The sequence below is a fragment of the Sebastes fasciatus genome, chromosome 4 (genome assembly GCF_043250625.1).
Source record: "Sebastes fasciatus isolate fSebFas1 chromosome 4, fSebFas1.pri, whole genome shotgun sequence".
Classification (NCBI taxonomy): Eukaryota; Metazoa; Chordata; class Actinopteri; order Perciformes; family Sebastidae; genus Sebastes; species Sebastes fasciatus.
In genome coordinates, this window is record NC_133798.1 from 29,961,820 (window position 1) to 29,985,867 (window position 24,048).

Consider the following 24,048-nt stretch of genomic DNA (forward strand, 5'->3'; position numbering starts at 1 on the left):
TGATTTTGAGGTTTCAAAAAAGTAAAGTACTTCTATCAGAGAACCCTTTACGTTATTTTAGAAAAAGCTCCTCAATCAGACAGAGTAGTCGGCCTTAATTACATTCCACGACTGGAAAATCCATAGTGTGTCTAAGAAAACACAGATGGTTTATAATTAGGAAAAGAGTGATATGTTCCCAGGAAGTAATCATTTTAAAATCAAAGGAAATCCTTCAACGCTACTACAAAATGAAAACAAAACAGTTGAGTGGTAGATGTGCAAAAACATACTGTACATTGTGTCAGAAGGCTTAAACACCACACAACAATCCCATCAGTCTAAAGTTGAGCTCAGTCTTTGATTTTATAATTTGTAACCTTTTAACATCTCAGCAACGTGTATTTCTTCTCACGCTCTTGGGTCAAGATAAATACAGTACAGCAAATATAGTCTGTTTAAAAGTAAAACTTGTGAATTGTTCCTTTCACAATGGAAAATGACTGATGCTAATGCTGTAGCTGTTTCAGGTGGCCTTAGATCTGAGTTGGGAAAGTTAAATGTATCATATTGTTGCAGTCGATTGGAAAGATTCTAGGTCATGCAAAAAAATAGCCGCACAATTACTTAAAACAAAGTGACTAAGTAAATGTAATACTTCCTACCTCTGCCAATGTGTCATTCTGACTGTAATCATTTCAGTATTTATCTCCATACACTATACAGTCTATGATCCATCATAGCAACTAATCCCTCTGCACTTCACTGCTGTTCTCCAAAATGTTGAGTACATTTTCTCCTTTTCTTTATCTAAAATAAGATTTTAAAACTCGGATGGAGAATCCTTCTGATTGGACCACAGCAGTAGATTAATGAGCTTTTCTGTGATTCTCTATTTGTAAAAGTAGTTAAAGTACAATACTTTTAAAGTAAGTCTTAAATGAAAGTAAAGTTGCCGATTTTAGAATGAGCTCAAAAAACTACAAAACAAACAAAAAAGCGTAGAGTACTTGTACCAATTAGACTTCATATAATCTGCTCCAGCATCAGACTGTGTAGATATTTATTAAGAGCATGACCTCATATGACCACAGGCTGCAGTTTATTAACTCCACCAGAGGGCGTTCTCACATATCACTTATTCTCTACAAACTAGTAGCACTGGTTTAACACAACTCAGACCCAGAAGTAATTGCCATCAGGTAGAGGGGTCAGGCTAGTCTTAGGTCTTTGAAAAAGACAATCGGCGTGTACCAGTTTGTCTTTCAAATTCTTTCCTCGACGGAATGTTATTCTTGGTGGTGTATTAAATAACTGACCGATTTTAGTGTCTCTAGAAATAATGTGCCAATACTTTCTGATAGAATGTTTTATTTAATTTGATCTATCAGCACAATTTAAAACACAGACAGCACTTGGTTTGTTTGTTGTCTTTCTATCCCCTTGTGGTTTTGTTGTCACCTGCTGTAAGGCTGCATCTAGACATTTATCTTCATATCCTCTTTGTTTAAAACGTTATTTCATTATACTCACTTGGTTATCAAAAGATTCCTTTGTGTCACTAATTCTCTGTAATCTATGGAATTGACTCAATGGGATGGCATCTTTCATGCTTGTTAGCTAGTACCATGAGAATGCAATGTCTTTGCTGTGCTGTGTTGAGATGGTGCAGATTGAAGGAAACCGGTCGCTTCAGTCTTTGTTTCCTTGCAGGGTCCAGTTAGGTTGGCGCTAACCTGGCTTCTTTGCTCCGGTGGTTTTACCGTCAGCGGGCAGACTGTGCCGTAGCCGCTACTAAACTTGTTTGCTCTCTGTTAGCGGAGCGTACTTAACAGGGATGTTTTCAGGCAGACTCTTGCATCCCTGCGAGGAGAAAGGAGTCTGATGTGTCTGCTCCAAGCAGACTGCACAGTGCTCAGAGCTCCGAGCTCCACCAGTGTGGAGAGCCGAGCCGAGGTGAAGAGAAAAGAGAGAGACCAAAAAGAAAAAGAGAGAACAGCTGAGGCTGTGGTTTTGTCGACCTGGTGACGTCATGGGTCATGGCCTACAGTAGCCTATAGTTACTGTAAATGTTGAGACCATGAGCGGAGTGCAGGGCTCAAGGATCCTGGGAAACTGATTATTATTTTTGTATCATTATAGAAACACCATCAGCTGTTTTTTCAGCTTTCATATCAATCAAAAACAAAATAACTTAATCAGACACAATAAAATCTTTAGTTTGCTTTTGTTTATTTAAAAAGAAAAAGAGAGAAAAGCAAATCACATTTGTATTATTCATAAACTGCTTTATAGTAATTTGTGCCTGTATGCAATACTTCTTATATACACAATGATCAGATAACAAACAATTTGAATTTGACACGTACAAATGCTTCTGATTTCTGAAAACATTTTTTGTGATGATTTAACAGTCTTGAAGGCAGGTAATGCAGTTATTAAAATAAATTAGACTACATTAGGTATTATCAATCAGTGTGGTAGAATCTCTGTGTTGTAGTAATAAGTGGCAATGTGACACATCAAATAAAAACACTTTCAGGGAAAAAGAAAAAATCAGTCTAAACAACAATGTATAAATTGTATATCACCAATAAATACACATTTATTACATCAAATGAAAGTGAATCTTTGGTTGTTGTACTCAGTGTGATTGACAGGAGAGATGATCAGAGGGGCAGAGTTTTTACCTCCATAGTTAAGACTGGGACCAAAGAATGGGTAGAGTTTCTCAGTGAAGCAGCAGCCAGTAAAGGAGTAGATAAGAGCTGCAGCATCAACATCATAAAAGGAGACCAGACCCTCCTCATAATCCACAAACACCCCCACCTTCTCAGGCTGACACTTCAGAGAGAGACAGACTGAAGGGCTAGCAAGAGCTTCGTACTCATTTTTATTCCTCAACCATATCGTCCAGTAACCATCCTGAGGAGACAGTATGATTTGTCCCTTCCTGTTGATCGACTCTGTGGCCACTCCTAAATCCCACTCAGTCTTCCCTTTAACCTGAACCTCGTAGTAAAACCTTCCTGAAGAGAAACTCTGCTTTGCTAAGACACAAACACCAGTATCAAATCTCTCTGGGTTGTCTGGGAGAATCTTCTTTACACCACCATGTTTAACTTGTTTTCCATCATCAGACAGGATGAGGTTGGGCTGTGCTGTATCAGGATCAAGTGTCACATCCACTGCAGACTGCTGGACCCTCTTCAGCTTGGCCTCAAGCAGTTTCTTCATTTGTTTACTGAGCGTCTCCTCCAACTGATTTACAGCTCTCACCACAGTCCCCTCATATGAAAGTGGACGGACGCTGACTTCTGTCCAGTCTTTGGTGGGTAGAGCAGTGTTCAGGGACGTGAAGCCTTGAAGGAGGTGGAGGTGGTCTTCAGAGAGTAAGAGCTGCTCCAACTCAGTGCTTCTCTTCTTCAGCTCAGAGATTTCCTGTTCCAGCTCTTTGATGAAGCCTTCAGCCTGTTTCTCTGTCTTTCTCTGCTTCTCTTTGATCGTGTCGATGAGCTCGATCTGGCTTCTCTCAACAGACTCCTTGAGAGCGGTGAAGACCTGAACACCATCTGCTATCTTTCTGTCTGAATCTTCCTTACTGAGCCTCACTGAGTGTTTCATCTCCTGAATCTTCAGTCGTCTCTTCTGGATCATCTGCTGAATTTCAGCCTCCAGCTCGGCCTTCTTTCCATCATATCCTTCTTTCAGAGGAACAACATCATGTGTCTTGTGGTCTGAATAAGTGCAGAGCATGCAGACACACATCTGGTCAGTCTTATAGAACAGCTCCAGCAGTTTATCGTGCTTCGTACACATCCTGCCTTCCAGGTTCTCCACAGGGTCGATCAGCTGATGTCTTTTCAGGCCTGACCTTGTCAGATGAGGCCCCAGGTGAGTCTCACAGTAGGATTCCAGACACACCAGGCAGGACTTCAGGGCCTTCAGTTTGGTTCCAGTGCAGACGTCACAGGGAACTTCTCCTGGTTTGGCAGCTTGTTGCTCTGAGCTGCTGCTGCTGGCTTTCTGTTGAGCTGACTGTCTGAACTGAGCAGCCATCTCAGAGATGAAGGTATTGACCCGCAGCTCAGGTCTAGTGTTGAAAACCTCTTTACAGTTGGGACACTGGCATAGGACATTAATATCCCAGTGTTCAGTGATGCAGGTTTTACAGAAGTTGTGTCCACATGGTATGGCGACTGGATCAGTGAACACATCCAGACAGATGGAGCACAGAAACTGATCTTCAGTCAGCAGACAGCTGGCAGCAGACATATCTACACTCTGAGGACAAAAAGAGTGAAAAATCAAATATTTAATTACATATCTGTTGATCATTCAAAAATATCAATCTATGATTAGTGGAATATAAGGAGAGTCATCCTGAATTCTGTTATTATATTTTACGTAACTGAGGACCAGCTTTGTAAGAAAATGGTGCAAATGTGCTCTGTGGTTGTCAGATGAATTTATGGCCACAATCTGAATGTATTCAGCGTCTGATTTATTAAGACAGCTCATTTCACAGTCAGGTCTTGGATTATGCTGCAAGTGAAGGAGAGCTCAGTGCAGTTCAGTGTTGGTATTTTTATTAAATCACCAAACTCAGACAATAAATGATAACATGGTGATCTTGATTCCAAAACATTTACTTTGGCTGCCTGGGGAAGAAATGATATCTCAAAGATTTAATCTAGTTATTAACAAAATAGCCGCCATTAACCTACACGCGTTTATGGGAAACGGCCTCCGATGGACCTCAGTTAAATATTTACCCTGAGTGCAACTTCCTGTCTGAGTAGAGCTCAGGTTTTGAGTTCATACCGGTTGTTGAAACATATTTAATAATAATAACAATAATAATAAAATATTATCAGCTGTACTGCCTTGCAAAGGCAGATGGCAGACAGCAGTATCTACAGAATTGTTGAAGTTGAACAAAAGGTGTTGAAGTTCAAGGCTACTTACCAAATTGTGTAATAGCTTTATCAGTTGTATACATCACCTTCACTGGCAATGAAATAAATGGTCACATGAAATCAGACACTGTACTCTGTTTGACAATCCAAAGGGCATTTAGCCTAGAGGATTATCTGGTGTTACTTTTTTATTTGTTGTTGGATTTTGCTACTGTCTTATATCTGTATGTGTGTGGTATAACAAACTCACTTAAGATGTTGGAGCATCAAAACTGATTTTTAAAAAACAGGAAAGAAACAGGTCGGAAAATGTCTGTAAATTCGTGACTGCATTCTGTCTAACCTTAGCCAGAGTTCAGTCACTGTGGTTGTTTTTTTTCTTCTAATTTGTAGTTCTAGAACAATGTACATTTTGTTTTTGTTTTTCAAAACTGACACTATTTATATGAAATAATATTCTTTATATGGTAAAACCAGTCAGATTCTAGTTTTAACAACATTTTGACCAACAATTGAGTGAGTGCATGTAGTCTCTGTAGGTCAGTGTACTCACCAGTGTTTGGCAGAGATTCTGCTGTGTTGTTGATAAAAACCTGCTGGATTCAGCTGAATGTTTCTTTAGAGAGAAACAGAGAGACTTGTCTCGACTGCAGCTCTGCTGTCGCTCAGACAAACTTTTGATTTTATTGCAGGTAATTTGACGTTGAAACTCTCCTCTTTCAGTGTTGCTCCTCCTCTCAGTGTAGCTCTGTAGGTGAGTTTTTTTTTTTAAATACCTTGACATGGCTTTGGAACAAGATGGGTTTTTTACTTTTCATTTCTTCTTTTCTCTTCAGTGGAAGTAAACAGCAGCCACAAGAACATACAACTACAAACAGATACTCACTATAGGTGAGGTTGTATTACCTCCTTGGGGAATTTTATTAGGAGGAAAAAAAACTGAGATGGAGAATTCTGATTGGACCACAGCTGTAGATTGATGGGCTTCTCTGTGATTCTCCCTTTTTAGAAATAGTTGATGTAAAATACATTTTAATTAAACGTGTTCTTAAGTGAAAGTAAAGTTGCTGATTTTAGAATGAGCTCAAAAAACTACAGAACAAACCAAAAAGCTCATCAGTTACTTTAAACAAAGTACTTTTACCAATTAGATTTTGATTTTGTGCTCCTGCATTCATGTAATCTGCTTCAGCATCAGACTGTGTACTTATTTAAGAGGACCTCATATGACCACAGGCTGCAGTTTGTTATGAACGCCACTAGAGAGCATCCTCAGATGTCATTCCAAACATCATCAGCTGTTTCTAAGCTTTGATAAGAATCAAAAACAAATGACTTATCAGAAACAATAAAACTTTATTTAGCTTTTTTTTTTATTTAAAAAGAAAAGGAGAGAAACAAAATACATTTTTCTTATTCATGAAATACCTCAGTAATTGGTGCGAGTATGCAACATTTCTTATACACAATGATCAGACAATAAAAAGTTTTAAATCTGGCACCCAAACATTTAAAAGGAAAAATTTGGCTTGTTTTATGTGGATGTACAATCAGTGTTGATGGTAAATGTAGTCAATTGAAGCAATAAATTCCTCAGTGCTGCTATATTGACCCAGAAAACTGATTTCTCTTGCTCGCAGAGCTGTGCCGGCAGCGCCTACATGAACCAGGATGCATTTCACAAGCTTCTGTCCAAGGTCGACTCCATCAACTAAATCAACAATGTCTACACCATACATCACAAGCAAATATACATTTATTACATTAAGTGATGATGAAATGGTTGTTTTACTCAGTGTGATTGACAGGAGAGAGGATCAGAGGGGCAGAGTTTTTACCACCACTGTTATTTCGAGGACCGAAGAATGGGTAGAGTTTCTCAGTGAAGCAGCAGCCAGTAAAGGAGTAGATAAGAGCTGCAGCATCAACATCATAAAAGGAGACCAGACCCTTCTCATAATCCACAAACACCCCCACCTTCTCAGGCTGAGACTCCGGAGAGAGATGGACTGGAGGGCCAGCAAAAGCTTTGTACTCATTTTCATTCCTCAAATATATTAACCAGTAGCCAATCTTAGGGCTCGGCTTGTTGCTTCCCTTCCTGTTGATCGACTCTCTGGCCACTCCTAAAGCCCACTCAGTCTTCCCTTTAACCTGAACCTCGTAGTAAAATCTTTCTGAAGAGAAACTCTGCTTTGCTAAGACACAAACACTAGTATCAAATCTCTCTGGATTGTTTGGGAGATTCTTCTTTACATCACCATGTTTAAGTTGTTTTCCATCATCAGACAGGATGAGGTTGGGCTGTGCTGTATCAGGATCAAGTGTCACATCTACTGCAGACTGCTGGACCCTCTTCAGCTGGACCTTCTTCAGCTCGGCCTCAAGCAGCTTCTTCATTTGTTTACTGAGTGTCTCCTCCAGCTGATTCACAGCTCTCACCACAGTCCCCTCATATGAAGATGGACGGACGCTGACTTCTGTCCAGTTTTTGGTGGGTGGAGCAGCGTTCAGGGACGGGAAGCCTTGGAGGAGGTGGAGGTGGTCTTCAGAGAGTAAGAGCTGCTCCACTTCAGTGCTTCTCTTCTTCAGCTCAGAGATTTCCTGTTCCAGCTCTTTGATGAAGCCTTCAGCCTGTTTCTCTGTCTTTCTCTGCTTCTCTTGGATCGTGTTGATGAGCTCGGCCTGGCTTCTCTCAACAGACTCCTTCAGAGCGGTGAAGACCTGAACACCATCTGCTATCTCTCTGTCTGCATCTTCCTTACTGAGCCCCACTGAGTGTTTCATCTCCTGAATCTTCAGTCGTCTCTTCTGGATCATCTGCTGAATTTCATCCTCTGTCTTCCCCAGCTCGGCCTTCTTTCTTTCATATCCTTCTTTCAGAGGAACAACATCATGTGTCTTGTGGTCTAAAACAGTGCAGAGCATGCAGACACACATCTGGTCGGTCTTACAGAACAGCTCCAGCAGTTTATCGTGCTTCGTACACATCCTGCCTTCCAGGTTCTCCACAGGGTCGATCAGCTGATGTCTTTTCAGGCCTGACCTTGTCAGATGAGGCTCCAGGTGAGTCTCACAGTAGGAGACCAGACACACCAGGCAGGACTTCAGGGCCTTCAGTTTGGTTCCAGTGCAGACGTCACAGGGAACTTCACCTGGTTTGGCAGCTTGTTGCTCTGAGCTGCTGCTGCTGGCTTTCTGTTGAGCTGACTGTCTGAACTGAGCAGCCATCTCAGAGATGAAAGTATTGACCCGCAGCTCAGGGAAAGTGTTAAAAACCTCTTTACAGTTGGGACACTGGCATAGGACATTAATATCCCAGTGTTGAGTGATGCAGGTTTTACAGAAGTTGTGTCCACATGGTATGGCGACTGGATCAGTGAACACATCCAGACAGATGGAGCACAGAAACTGATCTTCAGTCAGCAGACAGCTGGCAGCAGACATATCTACACTCTGAGGACAAAAAGAGTGAAAAACAAAACTGTAATTACCTATCTTTTACTTATTTGTTTAATAAAATCAAACAATGGTTAGTGGAATATAATGAGAGTCATCCTGAACGCAGTTATATTGCATCCAACTGAGGGCCATATTTATTTAAAAAATGGTGCAACGCAAATATGTGCTGTGGTCGTCAATGAATTTGATGGCATATATTCAGCCTCTGATTTATTAAGACAGCATATTATGCAGTCAGTTCATGCTGGGAGTGGAATTAGTAATACATTAGCAAGCATTAACATACACACGTTTATGGGAAATGAAAAGCATATATAATAAGACAAATCAAAGACACACAAACTTTATAGAAGCCTATATTAATTTAATACTTTTAGTTGCAAGATTCTGATTATAATACAAAATTTAAGTCAACTAATATTATGATGTATTTATTTTGGACTAAGCTACCCAGCAATATGTAAAGTTGTTAAAATGAGCTACACCTTTACCAGCTGCAACATTAAAGTGATGAACACATTAATGCATCAATAATAATGATCCAATAACATAATATATATTATTTTGAAATGAACTTTTCAGCATAATGAGTACTTTTAACTTTTAGTACTTTACTATATTTTGATGTTTATACTTTAGCACTTTTACTGAAGTAACATTTTGAATGCATGACTTTTACTTGTAACAGTGTATTTCTGAACTGTGGTATTACTACTTTTACTCAAGTAAAAGATCTCAGTATGGAGGGCCGAACCTGTCAAAATCAAAACTAAATAACCAAATGAGTAAATTACTCGATAAATAAATAAATATGTCATTAAATGTACCAAAATAATATTAAAAATAAGTGTAGGCATTAATTAATTGATGAATTGTAAAATAAATTGTTTTAATTTACTTTATTCATTTATATTTGTATTAATTCCCCTATTTATCTACTCTACTAATTTTCCCTTTTATTTTTTTATAAACTTATATTTATTTATTTAATTTTTCATTTATATTTTATTAATTTAATATATACTATTAAATATATTTAATCATTATTAATTAATTTATGTATTTATTTATCTATCCATTATTTTCCCTTTGCAAGTTCCCCCTATTATTTCCCCAAACTTATTTATTTCTGTATTCTTTTCTTTAGACGTTTCTTTTTTTACATTTCTTTATGTAATTCTGCTTCATTATACAAATGAGGGGGCTGTCATTCAACTTGAGTCATGGGGTCAACTGTTCGCCTATTGGTTGATCGACATCAGAGTGCATTGATCGACTTTACATGTTAGCATGCTAGCTAGCAAACGCTCTCTGCTTATTAACTCCAGTCTTCATCTCCGGCTACGTACAGTACACTACAATGGAGAGAAAGGGCTTGGCGGCTTCGGCCTGGAGGTTCTCACTCTGAACAAGCTCAACCTTGGGGGTCCGCGAAAGAGTTAAACAGTTAAGCTCCAGTTGGTTGGTCTGCACACCTTTACCAGTCGGACAATTCAACCAGCCGTAGACTGACAACCCACTGTATGGAGCCGGGGATGAAGACTGGAGTTGATAAGCAGACAGCGTTAGCTCGCTTTGTACAGTCAATCTGCACTCAAGTTGACCCCATGATGACACATGTTGAATGACAGCCCACTCATTTACATAGTGAAGCAGAAATGCATAAAGACATGTAAAAGGAATTGTATAAAGAAAAGAATACAGAAATAAATAACTTTGGCAAAATAAATAGGGGGAATATTGCAAAGGGAAAACAATGAATGAATCAATTAAAATGTAATAATTAATAAATACATTTAAAAATGATTTTTAACTGATTCAAAATAAATGTAAAAATAAAAAAATACATTTAAGTAAATGAAAATAAATAAAAAAAGGAAAATTAAATATTAGAGTAGATAAATAGTTGAATTAATACAAATGTAAATACAAAAGATGCATATTAAAACAGAAATATCAATTTCTGTCACATTTCATCAATTAATTAATGTCTACATTTATTTTTAATATTATTTTTGGTACATTCAATGAGAAATTTATTTATTTATAGCGCAATTTAATAATTAATTTTTGATTTTGGCAGCTTCTGTCCTCCATATTTCAGTACTTCTTTCACCTTTGATGTAAATGCAGCCAAACTCACAATTAAATGTTTTTGCAGCCTGTCGTGATTCTGATTGATGGTCAAGTTCCAAGTTTAATGAACACAAACCAAAACTCTTCATCCACTACTTGTTTACAGTAATCAGATATTGTGTTCATTAATAACAGACAAATTGCTCCATTTTTTCTTTCTAATAATGGCTTTTCAGTTATATAGGCCTATATTGAGGAACTTCCTGTCTGAGTAGAGCTGAAGTTTTGAGTTCATACCGGTTGTTGAAACACAGTAAATATGATCAGCTTACAAAGGCAGACAGCAGCTACAGAAACAGAGAAGTTGAGAGGAAAGGGTTTGAAGTTCACGGCTGTTTACCAAAGTGTGTAACAGCTATAAGTGGTAAAACCTAAATTTGGTACCTTTTATAATCATTAAATCAGATACTGTACTCCAAAAGGAATCTAAACTACACCAGTTAGCTTTTAGCATGACTAGTTTATCTGCTGTTTTTTTCTTTGTTGTGGTTTCTGGTTTCAACTAAATCTTGACAGTTAGTGTATTTAGTCTCTGTAGGTCAGTGTACTCACCAGTGTTTGGCAGAGATTCTGCTGTGTTGTTGATAAAAACCTGCTGGATTCAGTTGAATGTTTCTTTAGAGAGAAACACAGAGGCTTGTCTCGACTGCAGCTCTGCTGTCACTCAGACAAACTTTCACTTTCATTTCCTCAAATGCAGCTCTCCTCTTTCAGTGTTGCTCCTCCTCTCAGTGTAGCTCTGTCAGTGAGGCTTTATTGAAATACCTTAACATGGCTTTGGAACAAGATGAGTTTTTTTACTTTTTGTTTCTTCTTCTTTTTCTACAGTGGAAGTAAAGCAGCCAAAACAACATACAAGTACAAACAGACAACAGAACAAAATAGGTCAGTGCAAGATATTCAAGAACATCCTGTATGTTTTGATCAACAGGCTACAACGCTTCCTCTACAGTCCCTCTACAATCCCACAAACACTCCAATGTTCAGCTCACTGTTTATCCTGCAATTTTTCTGCTGCTTTACAAACTGTTCATCATCTTTTCTTCATGTGACAGATTTCTTACTGATCACATTACAGGATATAAAAAAGTAAAGAAAAACTGAGATGAAAATCTTTTGTCACTGGAACACAATGTAGGCTTCTCTGTGATTTTGAGGTTTCAAAAAAAGTAAAGTATTTCTATCAGAGAACCCTTTATTTTATTTTAGAAAAAGCTCCTCAATCAGAGAGAGTAGTCGGCCTTAATTACATTCCACGACTGGAAAATCCATAGTGTGTCTAAGAAAACACACAGATGGTTTATAATTAGGAAAAGAGTGATATGTTCCCAGGAAGTAATAATTTTAAAATCAAAGGAAATCCTTCAACGCTACTACAAAATGGAAAGATTTTAGGTCATGCAAAATAGCCGCACAATTACTTAAAACAAAATGACTAAGTAAATGTAATACTTCCTACCTCTGCCAATGTGTCATTCTGACTGTAATCATTTCAGTATTTATCTCCATACACTATACAGTCTATGATCCATCATAGAAACTAATCCCTCTGCACTTCACTGCTGTTCTCCAAAATGTTGAGGACATTTTCTCATTTTCTTTATCTAAAATAAGATTTTAAAACTCGGATGGAGAATCCTTCTGATTGGACCACAGCAGTAGATTAATGGCATTTTCTGTGATTCTCTATTTGTAAAAGTAGTTAAAGTAAAATACTTTTAAAGTAAGTCTTAAATGAAAGTAAAGTTGCTGATTTTAGAATGAGCTCAAAAAACTACAAAACAAACAAAAAAGCGTAGAGTACTTGTACCAATTAGACTTCATATAATCTGCTCCAGCATCAGACTGTGTAGATATTTATTAAGAGCATGTCCTCATATGACCACAGGCTGCAGTTTATTAACTCCACCAGAGAGCGTTCTCACATATCACTTATTCTCTACAAACTAGTAGCACTGGTTTAACACAACTCAGACCCAGAAGTAATTGCCATCAGGTAGAGGGGTCAGGCTAGTCTTAGGTCTTTGAAAAAGACAATCGGCATGTACCAGTTTGTCTTTCAAATTCTTTCCTCGACGGAATGTTATTCTTGGTGGTGTATTAAATAACTGACCGATTTTAGTGTCACTAGAAATAATGTGCCAATGCTTTCTGATAGAATGTTTTATTTCATTTGATCTATCAGTAAAGTTTAGAACACAGACATTACTTGGTTTGTTTGTTGTCTTTCTATCCCCTTGTGGTTTTGTTGTCACCTGTTGTAAGGCTGCATCTAGACATTTATCTTCATATCCTCTTTGTTTAAAACGTGATTTCATTATGCTCACTTGGTTACCAAAAGATTCCTTTGTGTACTAATTCTCTGTAATCTATGGAATTGACTCAATGGGATGGCATCTTTCATGCTTGTTAGCTAGTACCATGAGAGTGCAATGTCTTTGCTGTGCTGTGTTGAGATGGTGCAGTTTGAAGGAAACCGGTCGCTTCAGTCTTTGTTTCCTTGCAGGGTACAGTTATGTTGGCGCTAAACTGGCTTCTTTGCTCCGGTGGTTTTACCGTCAGCGGGCAGACTGTGCCGTAGCTGCTACTAAACTTGTTTGCTCTCTGTTAGCGGAGCGTACTTAACAGGGAAGTTTTCAGGCAGACTCTTGCATCCCTGCGAGGAGAAAGGAGTCTGATGTGTCTGCTCCAAGCAGACTGCACGGTGCTCAGAGCTCCACCAGTGTGGAGAGCAGAGCCGAGGTGAAGAGAAAAGAAAGAGACCAAAAAGAAAAAGAGAGAACAGTTTTGTCGACCTGGTGTCGTCATGGGCCTATAGTTACTGTAAACGTTGAGTCCATGAGCAGAGTTCAGGGCTCAAGGATCCTGGGAAACTGAGTTTAATGGCTCAGACACCATTTTCAGTAGCAAGTCATAGCACTACATAATCTTACACTACCAACTATCTCAAATGTGATGGGTGTTGGAGCTTGTCAACTGAAGTCAGTCTGAGAACAGCTGATGGTGTTTTTAAATCACATTATTTGGTATCATTATAGAAACACCATCAGCTGTTTATTCAGCTTTCAATCAAAAATAAAATAACTTAATCAGACACAATAAAAATTTTAGTTTGCTTTTGTTTACTTAAAAATAAAAAGAGAGAAAAGTAAATTGCTTTTGTATTATTCATAAACTGCTTTTAAGTCATTTCTGCCAGAATGCAACATTTATATAATATAAATTATTGCAAACGGAAAACAATGCATAAATAAATAAATTTAATAATAAATAAATACATAAAAATAGAATAGTAGATAAATAAGGGAATTAATACAAAGGTAAATTCAAAAGATTCAAATTAAAACAGAAATATCAATTTCTGTCACATTTCATCAATGAATTAATGTCTACATTTATTTTTAATATTATTTTTGGCACATTCAATGAGTAATTAATTTATTCATAGAGTAATTTAATAATTCATTTTTTATTTTGGCAGCTTCTGTCCTCCATATTTCAGTACTTCTTTCACCTTTGATGTAAATGCAGCCAAACTCACAATTAAATGTTTTTGCAGCCTGTCGTGATTCTGATTGATGGTCAAGTTCCAAGTTTAATGAACACAAACCAAAACTCTTCATCCACTATTTGTTTACAGTAATCAGATATTGTGTTCATTAATAACAGCCAAATTGCTCAATTTTTTCTTTCTAATAATGTATTTTCAGTTATATAGGCCTATATTTAATTATCGTTTATTGCCCTCACCACAACCGTGGGTGTGGCTCCTGTAAATCCCATCTGGGAAACAAGTCTGACTGGTCTGCAGAGTTGAGTGTTAGCGAGTGTTGTTTCACAGATAAAAACAGTGTTCACTGTTAAAGTTGATCTGAAAACGGTGGAAGTGGATCACTCTACCTTTTTTACTCTGTGGTTTTACTTTATTTTTTTAGGACTACCTCTGGCTGATCCCTGCCTGCTGCCAGTCACTTATGACAGTAGCATTTGGCTTTTAGCTGCTTTTTAGTTTTTCAAATAATAGTTTAAAAATAATAATAAACCAATGATACCCTTCTGATGGTTTAAGCATTGCAGTGATAACATCCCAAGCCCTCTCGCTCTTGTTAATATCATAATTTAAATAAAGTAAAATCCGAATAAAATTCAATTTTAAACCCCCAAAACACAAAGTGATCCTTCATTACTGTCACATCACACATTAAAGGGGGCCTACTGTGCTGTTGTGTTTTTTCCCTTTTCTTTAGTGTGTTATATAGTTTGTTGTGCATGTAAAAGGTCCGCAAAGTTACAAAGCCCAAAGTCCACGCCAAAGGGAGTTACTCTCCCCCACAGAAACACTGCTCCTGAACTGCCTGAAATGCCTCGCTTGAGGTCCCACGTTTTCTTCTGTAGCATGGTGATGTCACCAAGTAAGACATTTGTATAACGGCTAGTTTGGTATGCCCTCAAACAAAGCTAGTTAGAGCTTAGCTGGAGTGGAGTCCAAACTGTTTGGTTCGGTTGACCAATCACAACAGAGTGGGCCAGCTGACCAATCAGAGCAGACTGGGCTGGGGCAGGACGTCAAACAGAGTGTTTCAGACAGATGGTGAAAAGAGGTGCTGCAGCACAGCCAGTATGAGAAAAGTAAAGCATTGTTTAAACATTAAAGCATGTAAACATGTTCCAGTAGAAACCCCAAATACCTGAAATGTATGCACCTGAAAAAATAAGCATAATAGGTCCTCTTTAAATTATATCATAACACTGTTACCCTGCTGCTAATATGTTATTAGAGTGAATTTATACCCACGGTGACACAGGTGTCACACGTCCTTTAAATGTTCTGGAAAGTTCCTTATAAAGCTTTATCCTTGACTTTAACTCATGAAGTCTCTAAGTGACACAAACTGAACATCCTGGTGGGTCATGTGATTTTGTGTTCTCATAACAACATTTCCAAGATGTCTGTGTGCCAGGTTAACACTACACTAGTTAGCTTTTAGCATGACTAGTTTATCTGCTGTTTTTTTCTTTGTTGTGGTTTCTGGTTTCTACTAAATCTTGACAGTTAGTGTATTTAGTCTCTGTAGGTCAGTGTACTCACCAGTGTTTGGCAGAGATTCTGCTGTGTTGTCGATAAAAACCTGCTGGATTCAGTTGAATGTTTCTTTAGAGAGAAACACAGAGACTTGTCTCGACTGCAGCTCTGCTGTCACTCAGACAAACTTTCACTTTCATTTCCTGAAATGCAGCTCTCCTCTTTCAGTGTTGCTCCTCCTCTCAGTGTAGCTCTGTCAGTGAGGTTTTATTTCCTCCTTGGGGAATTTCATTAGGAGGAAAAAAAACTGAGATAGAGAGTTCTGATTGGACCACAGCTGTAGATTGATGGGCTTCTCTGTGATTCTCCCTTTTTAGAAATAGTTGATGTAAAATACATTTTAATTAAACGTGTTCTTAAGTGAAAGTAAAGTTGCTGATTTTAAAATGAGCTCAAAAAACTACAGAACTCACAAAAAAGCTCATCAGTTACTTTAGACAAAGTACTTTTACCAATTAGACTTTGATTTTGTGCTCCTGCATTCACGTAATCTGCTTCAGCATCAGACTGTGTACTTATTTAAGAGGACCTCATATGACCACAGGCTGCAGTTTGTTATGAACGCCACTAGAGAGCATCCTCAGATGTCATTCCAAACATCATCAGCTGTTTCTCAGCTTTGATATGAATCAAAAACAAATGACTTATCAGACACAATAAAACTTTATTTAGCTTTTTTTTTATTTAAAAAGAAAAGGAGAGAAGAGGAAAATTAATTTTGTGTTATTCATGAAATACCTCAGTAATTGGTGCGAGTATGCAACATTTCTTATACACAATGATCAGACAATAAAAAGTTTTAAATGTGGCACCCAAACATTTAAAAGGAAAAATTTGGCTCGTTTTATGTGGATGTACAATCAGTGTTGATGGTAAATGTAGTCAATTGAAGCAATACATTCCTCAGTGCTGCTATATTGACCCAGAAAACTGATTTCTCTTGCTCGCAGAGCTGTGCCGGCAGCGCCTACATGAACCAGGATGCATTTCACAAGCTTCTGTCCAAGGTCGCCTCTATCAACCAAATCAACAATGTCTACACCATACATCACAAGCAAATATACATTTATTACATAAAGTGATGGTGAATTTCATTGTACAAAATTAAATGGTTGTTTTACTCAGTGTGATTGACAGGAGAGAGGATCAGAGGGGTAGTGTTTTTACCACCACTGCTATTTCGGGGACCGAAGAATAGGTAGAGTTTCTCAGTGAAGCAGCAGCCAGTAAAGGAGTAGATAAGAGCTGCAGCATCAACATCATAAAAGGAGACCAGACCCTCCTCATAATCCACAAACACCCCCACCTTCTCAGGTTGAGACTCCATAGAGAGACAGACTGAAGGGCCAGCAAGAGCGTAGTACTCTTCATTCCTCAAATATATTAACCAGTAGCCAATCTGAGGGCTCAGCAAGATGTCTCCCTTCCTGTTGATCGACTCTCTGGCCACTCCTAAAGACCACTCAGTCTTCCCTTTAACCTGAACCTCGTAGTAAAATCTTCCGGAAGAGAAACTCTGCTTTGCTAAGACACAAATACCAGTATCAAATCTCTCTGGGTTGTCTGGGAGATTCTTCTTTACATCACCCATGTTTACTTGTTTTCCATCATCAGACAGGATGAGGTTGGGATGTGCTGTATCAGGATCAAGTGTCACATCTACTGCAGACTGCTGGACCCTATTCAGCTCGGCCTCAGCAAGCAGCTTCTTCATCTGTTTACTGAGCGTCTCTTCCAGCTGTACCACAGCTCTCCTTACTGTCCCTTCATGTAGTGGATGGACGCTGACGTCTGTCCAGTCCTTGGTGGGTAGAGCGTTCAGGGACGTGAAGCTTTGGAGGAGGTGGAGGTGGTCTTCAGAGCATGAGAGCTGCTCCTCCTCAGTGCTTCTCTTCTTCAGCTCAGAGATTTCCTGTTCCAGCTCTTTGATGAAGCATTCAGCCTGTTTCTCTGTCTTTCTCTGCTTCTCTTTGATCCCATCGATGAGCTCGGCCTGGTTTCTCTCAACAGACTCCTTCAGAGCGGTGAAGACCTGAACACCATCTGCTATCTCTCTGTCTGCATCTTCCTTACTGAGCTCCACTGAGTGTTTCATCTCCTGAATCTTCAGTCGTCTCTTCTGGATCATCTGCTGAATTTCAGCCTCCAGCTCGGCCTTCTTTTTTTCATACCCTTCTTTGAGAGGAACAACATCATGTGTAATGTGGTCTGAAATAGTGCAGAGCATGCAGACACACATCTGGTCGGTCTTACAGAACAGCTCCAGCAGTTTATCGTGCTTCGTACACATCCTGCCTTCCAGGTTCTCCACTGGGTCGATCAGCTGGTGTCTTTTCAGACGTAAAGCTGTCAGATGAGGCTCCAGGTGAGTCTCACAGTAGGAGGCCAGACACATCAAGCAGGACTTCCGGGCCTTCAGTTTGGTTCCAGTGCAGACGTCACAGGGAACTTCTCCTGGTCTGGGAGCTTGTTGCTCTGAGCTGCTGCTGCTGGCTTTCTGTTGAGCTGACTGTCTGAACTGAGCAGCCACCACGGAGATCAAAGTATTGACCCGCAGCTCAGGTCTGATGTTGAAAACCTCTTTACAGTTGGGACACTGGCATAGGACATTAATATCCCAGTGTTTAGTAATGCAGGTTTTACAGAAGTTGTGTCCACATGGTATGGTGACTGGATCAGTGAACACATCCAGACAGATGGAGCACAGAAACTGATCTTCAGTCAGCAGACAGCTGGCAGCAGACATATCTACACTCTGAGGACAAAAAGAGTGAAAAACAAAACTGTAATTACCTATCTTTTACTTATTTGTTTAATAAAATAAATAAATAAAACGGTCGCTATATCCTGATAGTAGTACATGAAACAGGAAACCTGAAAAAAATCATGTTCCTCTGTGTCCTCCGGTGCTCCTAACGGCATCTGCAAGATTTCACAAACCAGAGGAAAACAAGCAGTAAGAGCTGATCTGAGGTCCGCTGTTCCGCTGCCGTCTATGAGAGCCGGATGTCAATCACTCTCGAACTCCGACCAAATGGTCAAACTACGCAGCGCTGATCAAATATGAATCAATATTCTGTTACTGCCTATTTCTCGCCTCAAATGTTTTCAGGATCATCTTGTAGTGCACGGTTTAGCTGTAAAATGAGAAAGTTTGTGACACGGCCGCCATTGTGAAATCAGTTGAAGGAACACCAAGCTCTGGTCACATGACCGGAGCATAGCCAATAGGAACGCTCTCTCAATGAAACGACCTGTGATTGGCCAAGATTTTTTAAAGCCTGAAAACAGAGCCATGATGAGGTGCAGAAGTCTAGTTATCTCTCAGAACACTTGAATTACAATATGCTGAAAGGTTATTATGGAATTTTGCCAAATGATGCCAAAAATATACTGCCTACTGCCACTTTAACCTACACACGTTTATGGGAAATGAAAAGCATATATAGTAAGACAAATCAAAGACACACAAACTTTAAAAAAATAATAATAATAATAATAATAAAATGGTGCAACGCAAATATGTGCTGTGGTCGTCAGTGAATTTGATGGCATATATTCAGCGTCTGATTTATTAAGACAGCATATTATGCAGTCAGTTCATGCTGAGAGTGGAATTATTAATACATTAGCAAGCATTAACCTAGACACTTTAATGGGAAATGAAAAGCATATATAATAAGACAAATCAAAGACACACAAACTTCATAGAAGCCTATTTTAATTTAATACTTTTAGTTACAAGATTCTGATTATAATTCATTTATTTGATCTATCAGTAAAGTTTATAACACAGACAGCACTTGGTTTGTTTGTTGTCTTTCTATCCCCTTGTGGTTTTGTTGTCACCTGTTGTAAGGCTGCATCTAGACATTTATCTTCATATCCTCTTTGTTTAAAACGTTACTTCATTATGCTCACTTGGTTATCAAAAGATTCCTTTGTGTCACAAATTCTCTGTAATCTATGGAATTGACTCAATGGGATGGCATCTTTCATGCTTGTTAGCTAGTACCATGAGAATGCAATGTCTTTGCTGTGCTGCGTTGAGATGGTGCAGATTGAAGGAAACCGGTCGCTTCAGTCTTTGTTTCCTTGCAGGGTCCAGTTAGGTTGGCGCTAAACTGGCTTCTTTGCTCCGGTGGTTTTACCGTCAGCGGGCAGACTGTGCCGTAGCCGCTACTAAGCCTGTTTGCTCTCTGTTAGCGGAGCGTACTTAACAGGCATGTTTTCAGGCAGACTCTTGCGTCCCTGCGAGGAGAAAGGAGTCTGATGTGTCTGCTCCAAGCAGACTGCACGGTGCTCAGAGCTCCACCAGTGTGGAGAGCAGAGCCGAGGTGAAGAGAAAAGAGAGAGACCAAAAAGAGAAAGAGAGAACAGCTGACGCTGCGGTTTTGTCGACCTGGTGACGTCATGGGTCATGGGCTACAGTAGCCTATAGTTACTGTAAACGTTGAGTCCATGAGCGGAGTTCAGGGCTCAGATGCCATTTTCAGTAGCAAGTCCCAGCACTACATAATCTTACACTACCAACTATCTCAAATGTGGTGGGTGTTGGAGCTCATCAACTGAAGTCAGTCTGAGAACAGCTGATGGTGTTTTTAAATCACATTATTTGGTGTCATTATAGAAACACCATCAGCTGTATTTTCAACTTTGATATCAATCAAAAACAAAATAACTTAATCAGACACAATAAAAACTTAGTTTGCTTTTGTTTATTTAAAAAGAAAAAGAGAGAAAAGTAAATTACTTTTGTCTTATTCACAAACTACTTTTAAGAAATTTGTGCCAGAATGCAACACTTCTTATATACACAATGATCAGATAACAAACAATTTGAATTTGACACGTACAAATGCTTCTGATTTCTGCAAACATTTTTTTTGATGATTTAACAGTCTTGAAGGCAGGTAATGCAGTTATTAGAATAAATTAGACTACATTAGGTAATATCAATCAGTGTGGTAAAATCTGTGTGTTGTAGTAATAAGTAGCAATGTGACACATCAAATGAAAACATTTTCAGGGAAAAAGAAAAAATCTGTTTAAACAACAATGTTTAAATTGTATATCACCAATAAATACATATTTATTACATCAAATGAAAGTGAATCTTTGGTTGTTCTACTCAGTGTGATTGACAGGAGAGATGATCAGAGGGGCAGAGTTTTTACCACCATAGTTAAGACTGGGACTAAAGTATGGGTAGAGTTTCTCAGTGAAGCAGCAGCCAGTAAAGGAGTAGATAAGAGCTGCAGCATCAACATCATAAAAGGAGACAAGACCCTCCTCATAATCCACAAACACCCCCACCTTCTCAGGCTGAGACTTCAGAGAGAGACAGACTGGAGGGCCAGCAAGAGCTTTGTACTCACTTTTATTCCTCAACCATATAGTCCAGTAGCCATTCTGAGGAGTCAGTGTGATGTCTCCCTTCCTGTTGATCGACTCTCTGGCCACTCCTAAATCCCACTCAGTCTTCCCTTTAACCTGAACCTCGAAGTAAAACCTTCCTGAAGAGAAACTCTGTTTTGCTAAGACACAGGGACAAGTAAATCTCTCTGGGTTGTCTGGGAGATTCTTCTTTACATCACCATCTTTAACTTGTTTTCCATCATCAGACAGGATGAGCCAGGGATTTGCTGTATCAGGATCAAGTGTCACTTCCTCTGCAGACTGCTGGACCCTCTTCAGCTCGGCCTCAAACAGCTTCTTCATCTGTTTACTGAGCGTCTCCTCCAGCTGATTCACAGCTCTCACCACAGTCCCCTCATATGAAGATGGACGGACGCTGACTTCTGTCCAGGTTTTGGTGGGTAGAGCGTTCAGGGACGTGAAGCCTTGGAGGAGGTGGAGGTGGTCTTCAGAGAGTAAGAGCTGCTCCACCTCAGTGCTTCTCTTCTTCAGTTCAGAGATTTCCTGTTCCAGCTCTTTGATGAAGCCTTCAGCCTGTTTCTCTGTCTTTCTCTGCTTCTCTTTGATCGTGTCGATGAGCTCGGCCTGGCTTCTCTCAACAGACTCCTTCAGAGCGGTGAAGACCTGAACACCATCTGCTATCTCTCTGTCTGCATCTTCCTTACTGTGCCCCACTGAGTGTTTCATCTCCTGAATCTTCAGTCGTCTCTTCTGGATCATCTGCTGAATTTCAGCCTCCAGCTCGGCCTTCTTTCCTTCATATCCTTCTTTCAGAGGAACAACATCATGTGTCTTGTGGTCTAAAACAGTGCAGAGCATGCAGACACACATCTGGTCAGTCTTACAGAACAGCTCCAGCAGTTTATCGTGCTTCGTACACATCCTGCCTTCCAGGTTCTCCACAGGGTCGATTAGCTGATGTCTTTTCAGGCCTGACATTGTCAGATGAGGCTCCAGGTGAGTCTCACAGTAGGAGACCAGACACACCAGGCAGGACTTCAGGGCCTTCAGTTTGGTTCCAGTGCAGACGTCACAGGGAACTTCTCCTGGTTTGGCAGCTTGTTGCTCTGAGCTGCTGCTGCTGGCTTTCTGTTGAGCTGACTGTCTGAACTGAGCAGCCATCTCAGAGATGAAATTATTGACCCGCAGCTCAGGTCTATTGTTGAAAACCTCTTTACAGTTTGGACACTGACACGGGACCTTAATATCCCAGTGTTGAGTGATGCAGGTTTTACAGAAGTTGTGTCCACATGGTGTGGTGACTGGATCAGTGAACACATCCAGACAGATGGAGCACAGAAACTGATCTTCAGTCAGCAGACAGCTGGCAGCAGACATATCTACACTCTGAGGACAAAATGTATGAGAAAACAAATATTTAATTAATTTCAATTCAATTAAATTGAATTTATTTTTATATAGCGTCAAATCATAAGAGAAGTTAATCATTAAAAAATATCAAACTATGATCAGTGGAATATAAGGAGAGTCATCCTGAATTCTGTTGTTATATTTTACGTAACTGAGGACCAGCTTAGTAAGAAAATGGTGCAATGCAAATGTGCTCTGTGGTTGTTATATCAATTTATGGCCACAATCTGAATGTATTCAGCTTCTGATTTATTAAAACAGCTCACTTCACAGTCAGGTCTTGGATTATGCTGCAAGTGAAGGAGAGCTCAGTGCAGTTCAGTGGTGGTATTTCTATTAAATCACCAAACTCAGACAATAAATGATAACATGGTGATCTTGATTCCAAAACGTTTACTTTGGCTGCCTGGGGAAGAAATTATATGTCAAAGACTTAATCTAGTTATTAACACAATAGCCGCCATTAACCTACAACACTTTTATGGGAAACGGCCTCCGATGGACCTCAGTTAAACATTTACCCTGAGTGGAACTTCCTGTCTGAGTAGAGCTCAGGTTGTGAGTTCATACCAGTTGTTGAAACACAGCACAATAGCTTTATCAGTTGTATACGTGACCTTTACAGGCAATAAAAGAAATGGTCACATGAAATGACACTGTACTCTGTTTGACAATCCAAAGGGCATTTAGCCTAGACAATTATCTTGTGTTACTTTTTCTATTTGTTGTTGGATTTTGCTACTGTCTTATATCTGTATGTGTGTGGTATAACAAACTCACTTAAGATGTTGGAGCATCAAAACTGATTTTTAAAAAACAGGAAAGAAACAGGTCGGAAAATGTCTGTAAATTCGTGACTGCATTCTGTCTAACCTTAGCCAGAGTTCAGTGACTGTGGTTGTTTTTTTTTCTTCTAATTTGTAGTTCTGGAACAATGTACATTTTGTTTTTGTTTTTCAAAACCGACACTATTATGACATAATATTCTTTATATGGTAAAACAAGTCAGATTCTAGTTTTAACTACAGTTTGACCAACTATTGAGTGAGTGCATGTAGTCTCTGTAGGTCAGTGTACTCACCAGTGTTTGGCAGAGATTCTGCTGTGTTGTGGATAAAAACCTGCTGGATTCAGCTGAATGTTTCTTTAGAGAGAAACAGAGAGACTTGTCTCGACTGCAGCTCTGCTGTCGCTCAGACAAACTTTTGATTTTATTGCAGGTAATTTGACGTTGAAGCTCTCCTCTTTCAGTGTTGCTCCTCCTTGGGGAATTTTATTAGGAGTTAAAAAAACTGAGATGGAGAGTTCTGATTGGACCACAGCTGTAGATTGATGGGCTTCTCTGTGATTCTCCCTTTTTAGAAATAATTGAAGTAAAATACATTTTAATTAAACGTGTTCGTAAGTGAAAGTAAAGTTGCTGATTTTAGAATGAGCTCAAAAAACTACAGAACACACCAAAAAGCTCATCAGTTACTTTAGACAAAGTACTTTTACCAATTAGATTTTGATTTTGTGCTCCTGCATTCATGTAATCGACTTCAGCATCAGACTGTGTAATTATTTAAGAGGACCTCATATGACCACAGGCTGCAGTTTGTTATGAACGCCACTAGAGAGCATCCTCAGATGTCATTCCAAACATCATCAGCTGTTTCTCAGCTTTGATATGAATCAAAA

General features: G+C 39.2%; 4 protein-coding genes and 1 long non-coding RNA gene across 5 annotated transcripts in view; 1 reads left to right on the top strand and 4 right to left on the bottom strand.

Moving 5' to 3' along the window:
• The window catches only part of LOC141766572 (uncharacterized), a 103,509-nt gene that overhangs the window by 63,084 nt on the left and 16,377 nt on the right, over window positions 1-24,048 (top strand). The gene's annotated exons all lie outside the window — the stretch shown is intronic.
• Window positions 2,593-5,465, bottom strand: LOC141766862 (E3 ubiquitin-protein ligase TRIM21-like). The gene is made up of 2 exons (XM_074634038.1): window positions 5,452-5,465; window positions 2,593-4,261 (listed from the first exon to the last, which is right to left on the bottom strand). Exon 2 carries the CDS (start codon window positions 4,252-4,254, stop codon window positions 2,593-2,595), a length of 1,662 nt encoding a protein of 553 aa, XP_074490139.1. The 5' UTR covers window positions 4,255-4,261; window positions 5,452-5,465.
• On the bottom strand, window positions 6,237-8,345 carry LOC141767108 (E3 ubiquitin-protein ligase TRIM21-like). The gene has a single exon (XM_074634350.1). It carries the CDS (start codon window positions 8,343-8,345, stop codon window positions 6,687-6,689), a length of 1,659 nt encoding a protein of 552 aa, XP_074490451.1. The 3' UTR covers window positions 6,237-6,686.
• LOC141766863 (zinc-binding protein A33-like) lies at window positions 10,760-18,325 on the bottom strand. The gene is made up of 3 exons (XM_074634039.1): window positions 17,653-18,325; window positions 16,886-17,433; window positions 10,760-10,783 (listed from the first exon to the last, which is right to left on the bottom strand). Exons 1-3 carry the CDS (start codon window positions 18,323-18,325, stop codon window positions 10,760-10,762), a joined length of 1,245 nt encoding a protein of 414 aa, XP_074490140.1.
• LOC141767109 (E3 ubiquitin-protein ligase TRIM21-like) lies at window positions 20,609-22,335 on the bottom strand. Its single transcript, XM_074634351.1, has one exon. The coding sequence runs from the start codon at window positions 22,333-22,335 to the stop codon at window positions 20,707-20,709; it is 1,629 nt and encodes a 542-aa protein (XP_074490452.1). The 3' UTR covers window positions 20,609-20,706.

Bases quoted from the DNA above. Each gene is read 5' to 3' on its own strand.
- LOC141766863 (XM_074634039.1), bottom strand. From the start codon at position 18,325: ATGTCTGCTGCCAGCTGTCTGCTGACTGAAGATCAGTTTCTGTGCTCC. The intron at 17,434-17,652 runs GTAAGGAAGATG...CATGCTCTGAAG, and splicing joins GAAACACTCAGTGGAGCTCA to ACCACCTCCACCTCCTCCAA. The intron at 10,784-16,885 runs GTGGGGGTGTTT...CTGTTTCTGTAG, and splicing joins TGGAGTCTCAACCTGAGAAG to CTGCTGTCTGCCTTTGTAAG.
- LOC141767108 (XM_074634350.1), bottom strand. From the start codon at position 8,345: ATGTCTGCTGCCAGCTGTCTGCTGACTGAAGATCAGTTTCTGTGCTCC.
- LOC141766862 (XM_074634038.1), bottom strand. From the start codon at position 4,254: ATGTCTGCTGCCAGCTGTCTGCTGACTGAAGATCAGTTTCTGTGCTCC.
- LOC141767109 (XM_074634351.1), bottom strand. From the start codon at position 22,335: ATGTCTGCTGCCAGCTGTCTGCTGACTGAAGATCAGTTTCTGTGCTCC.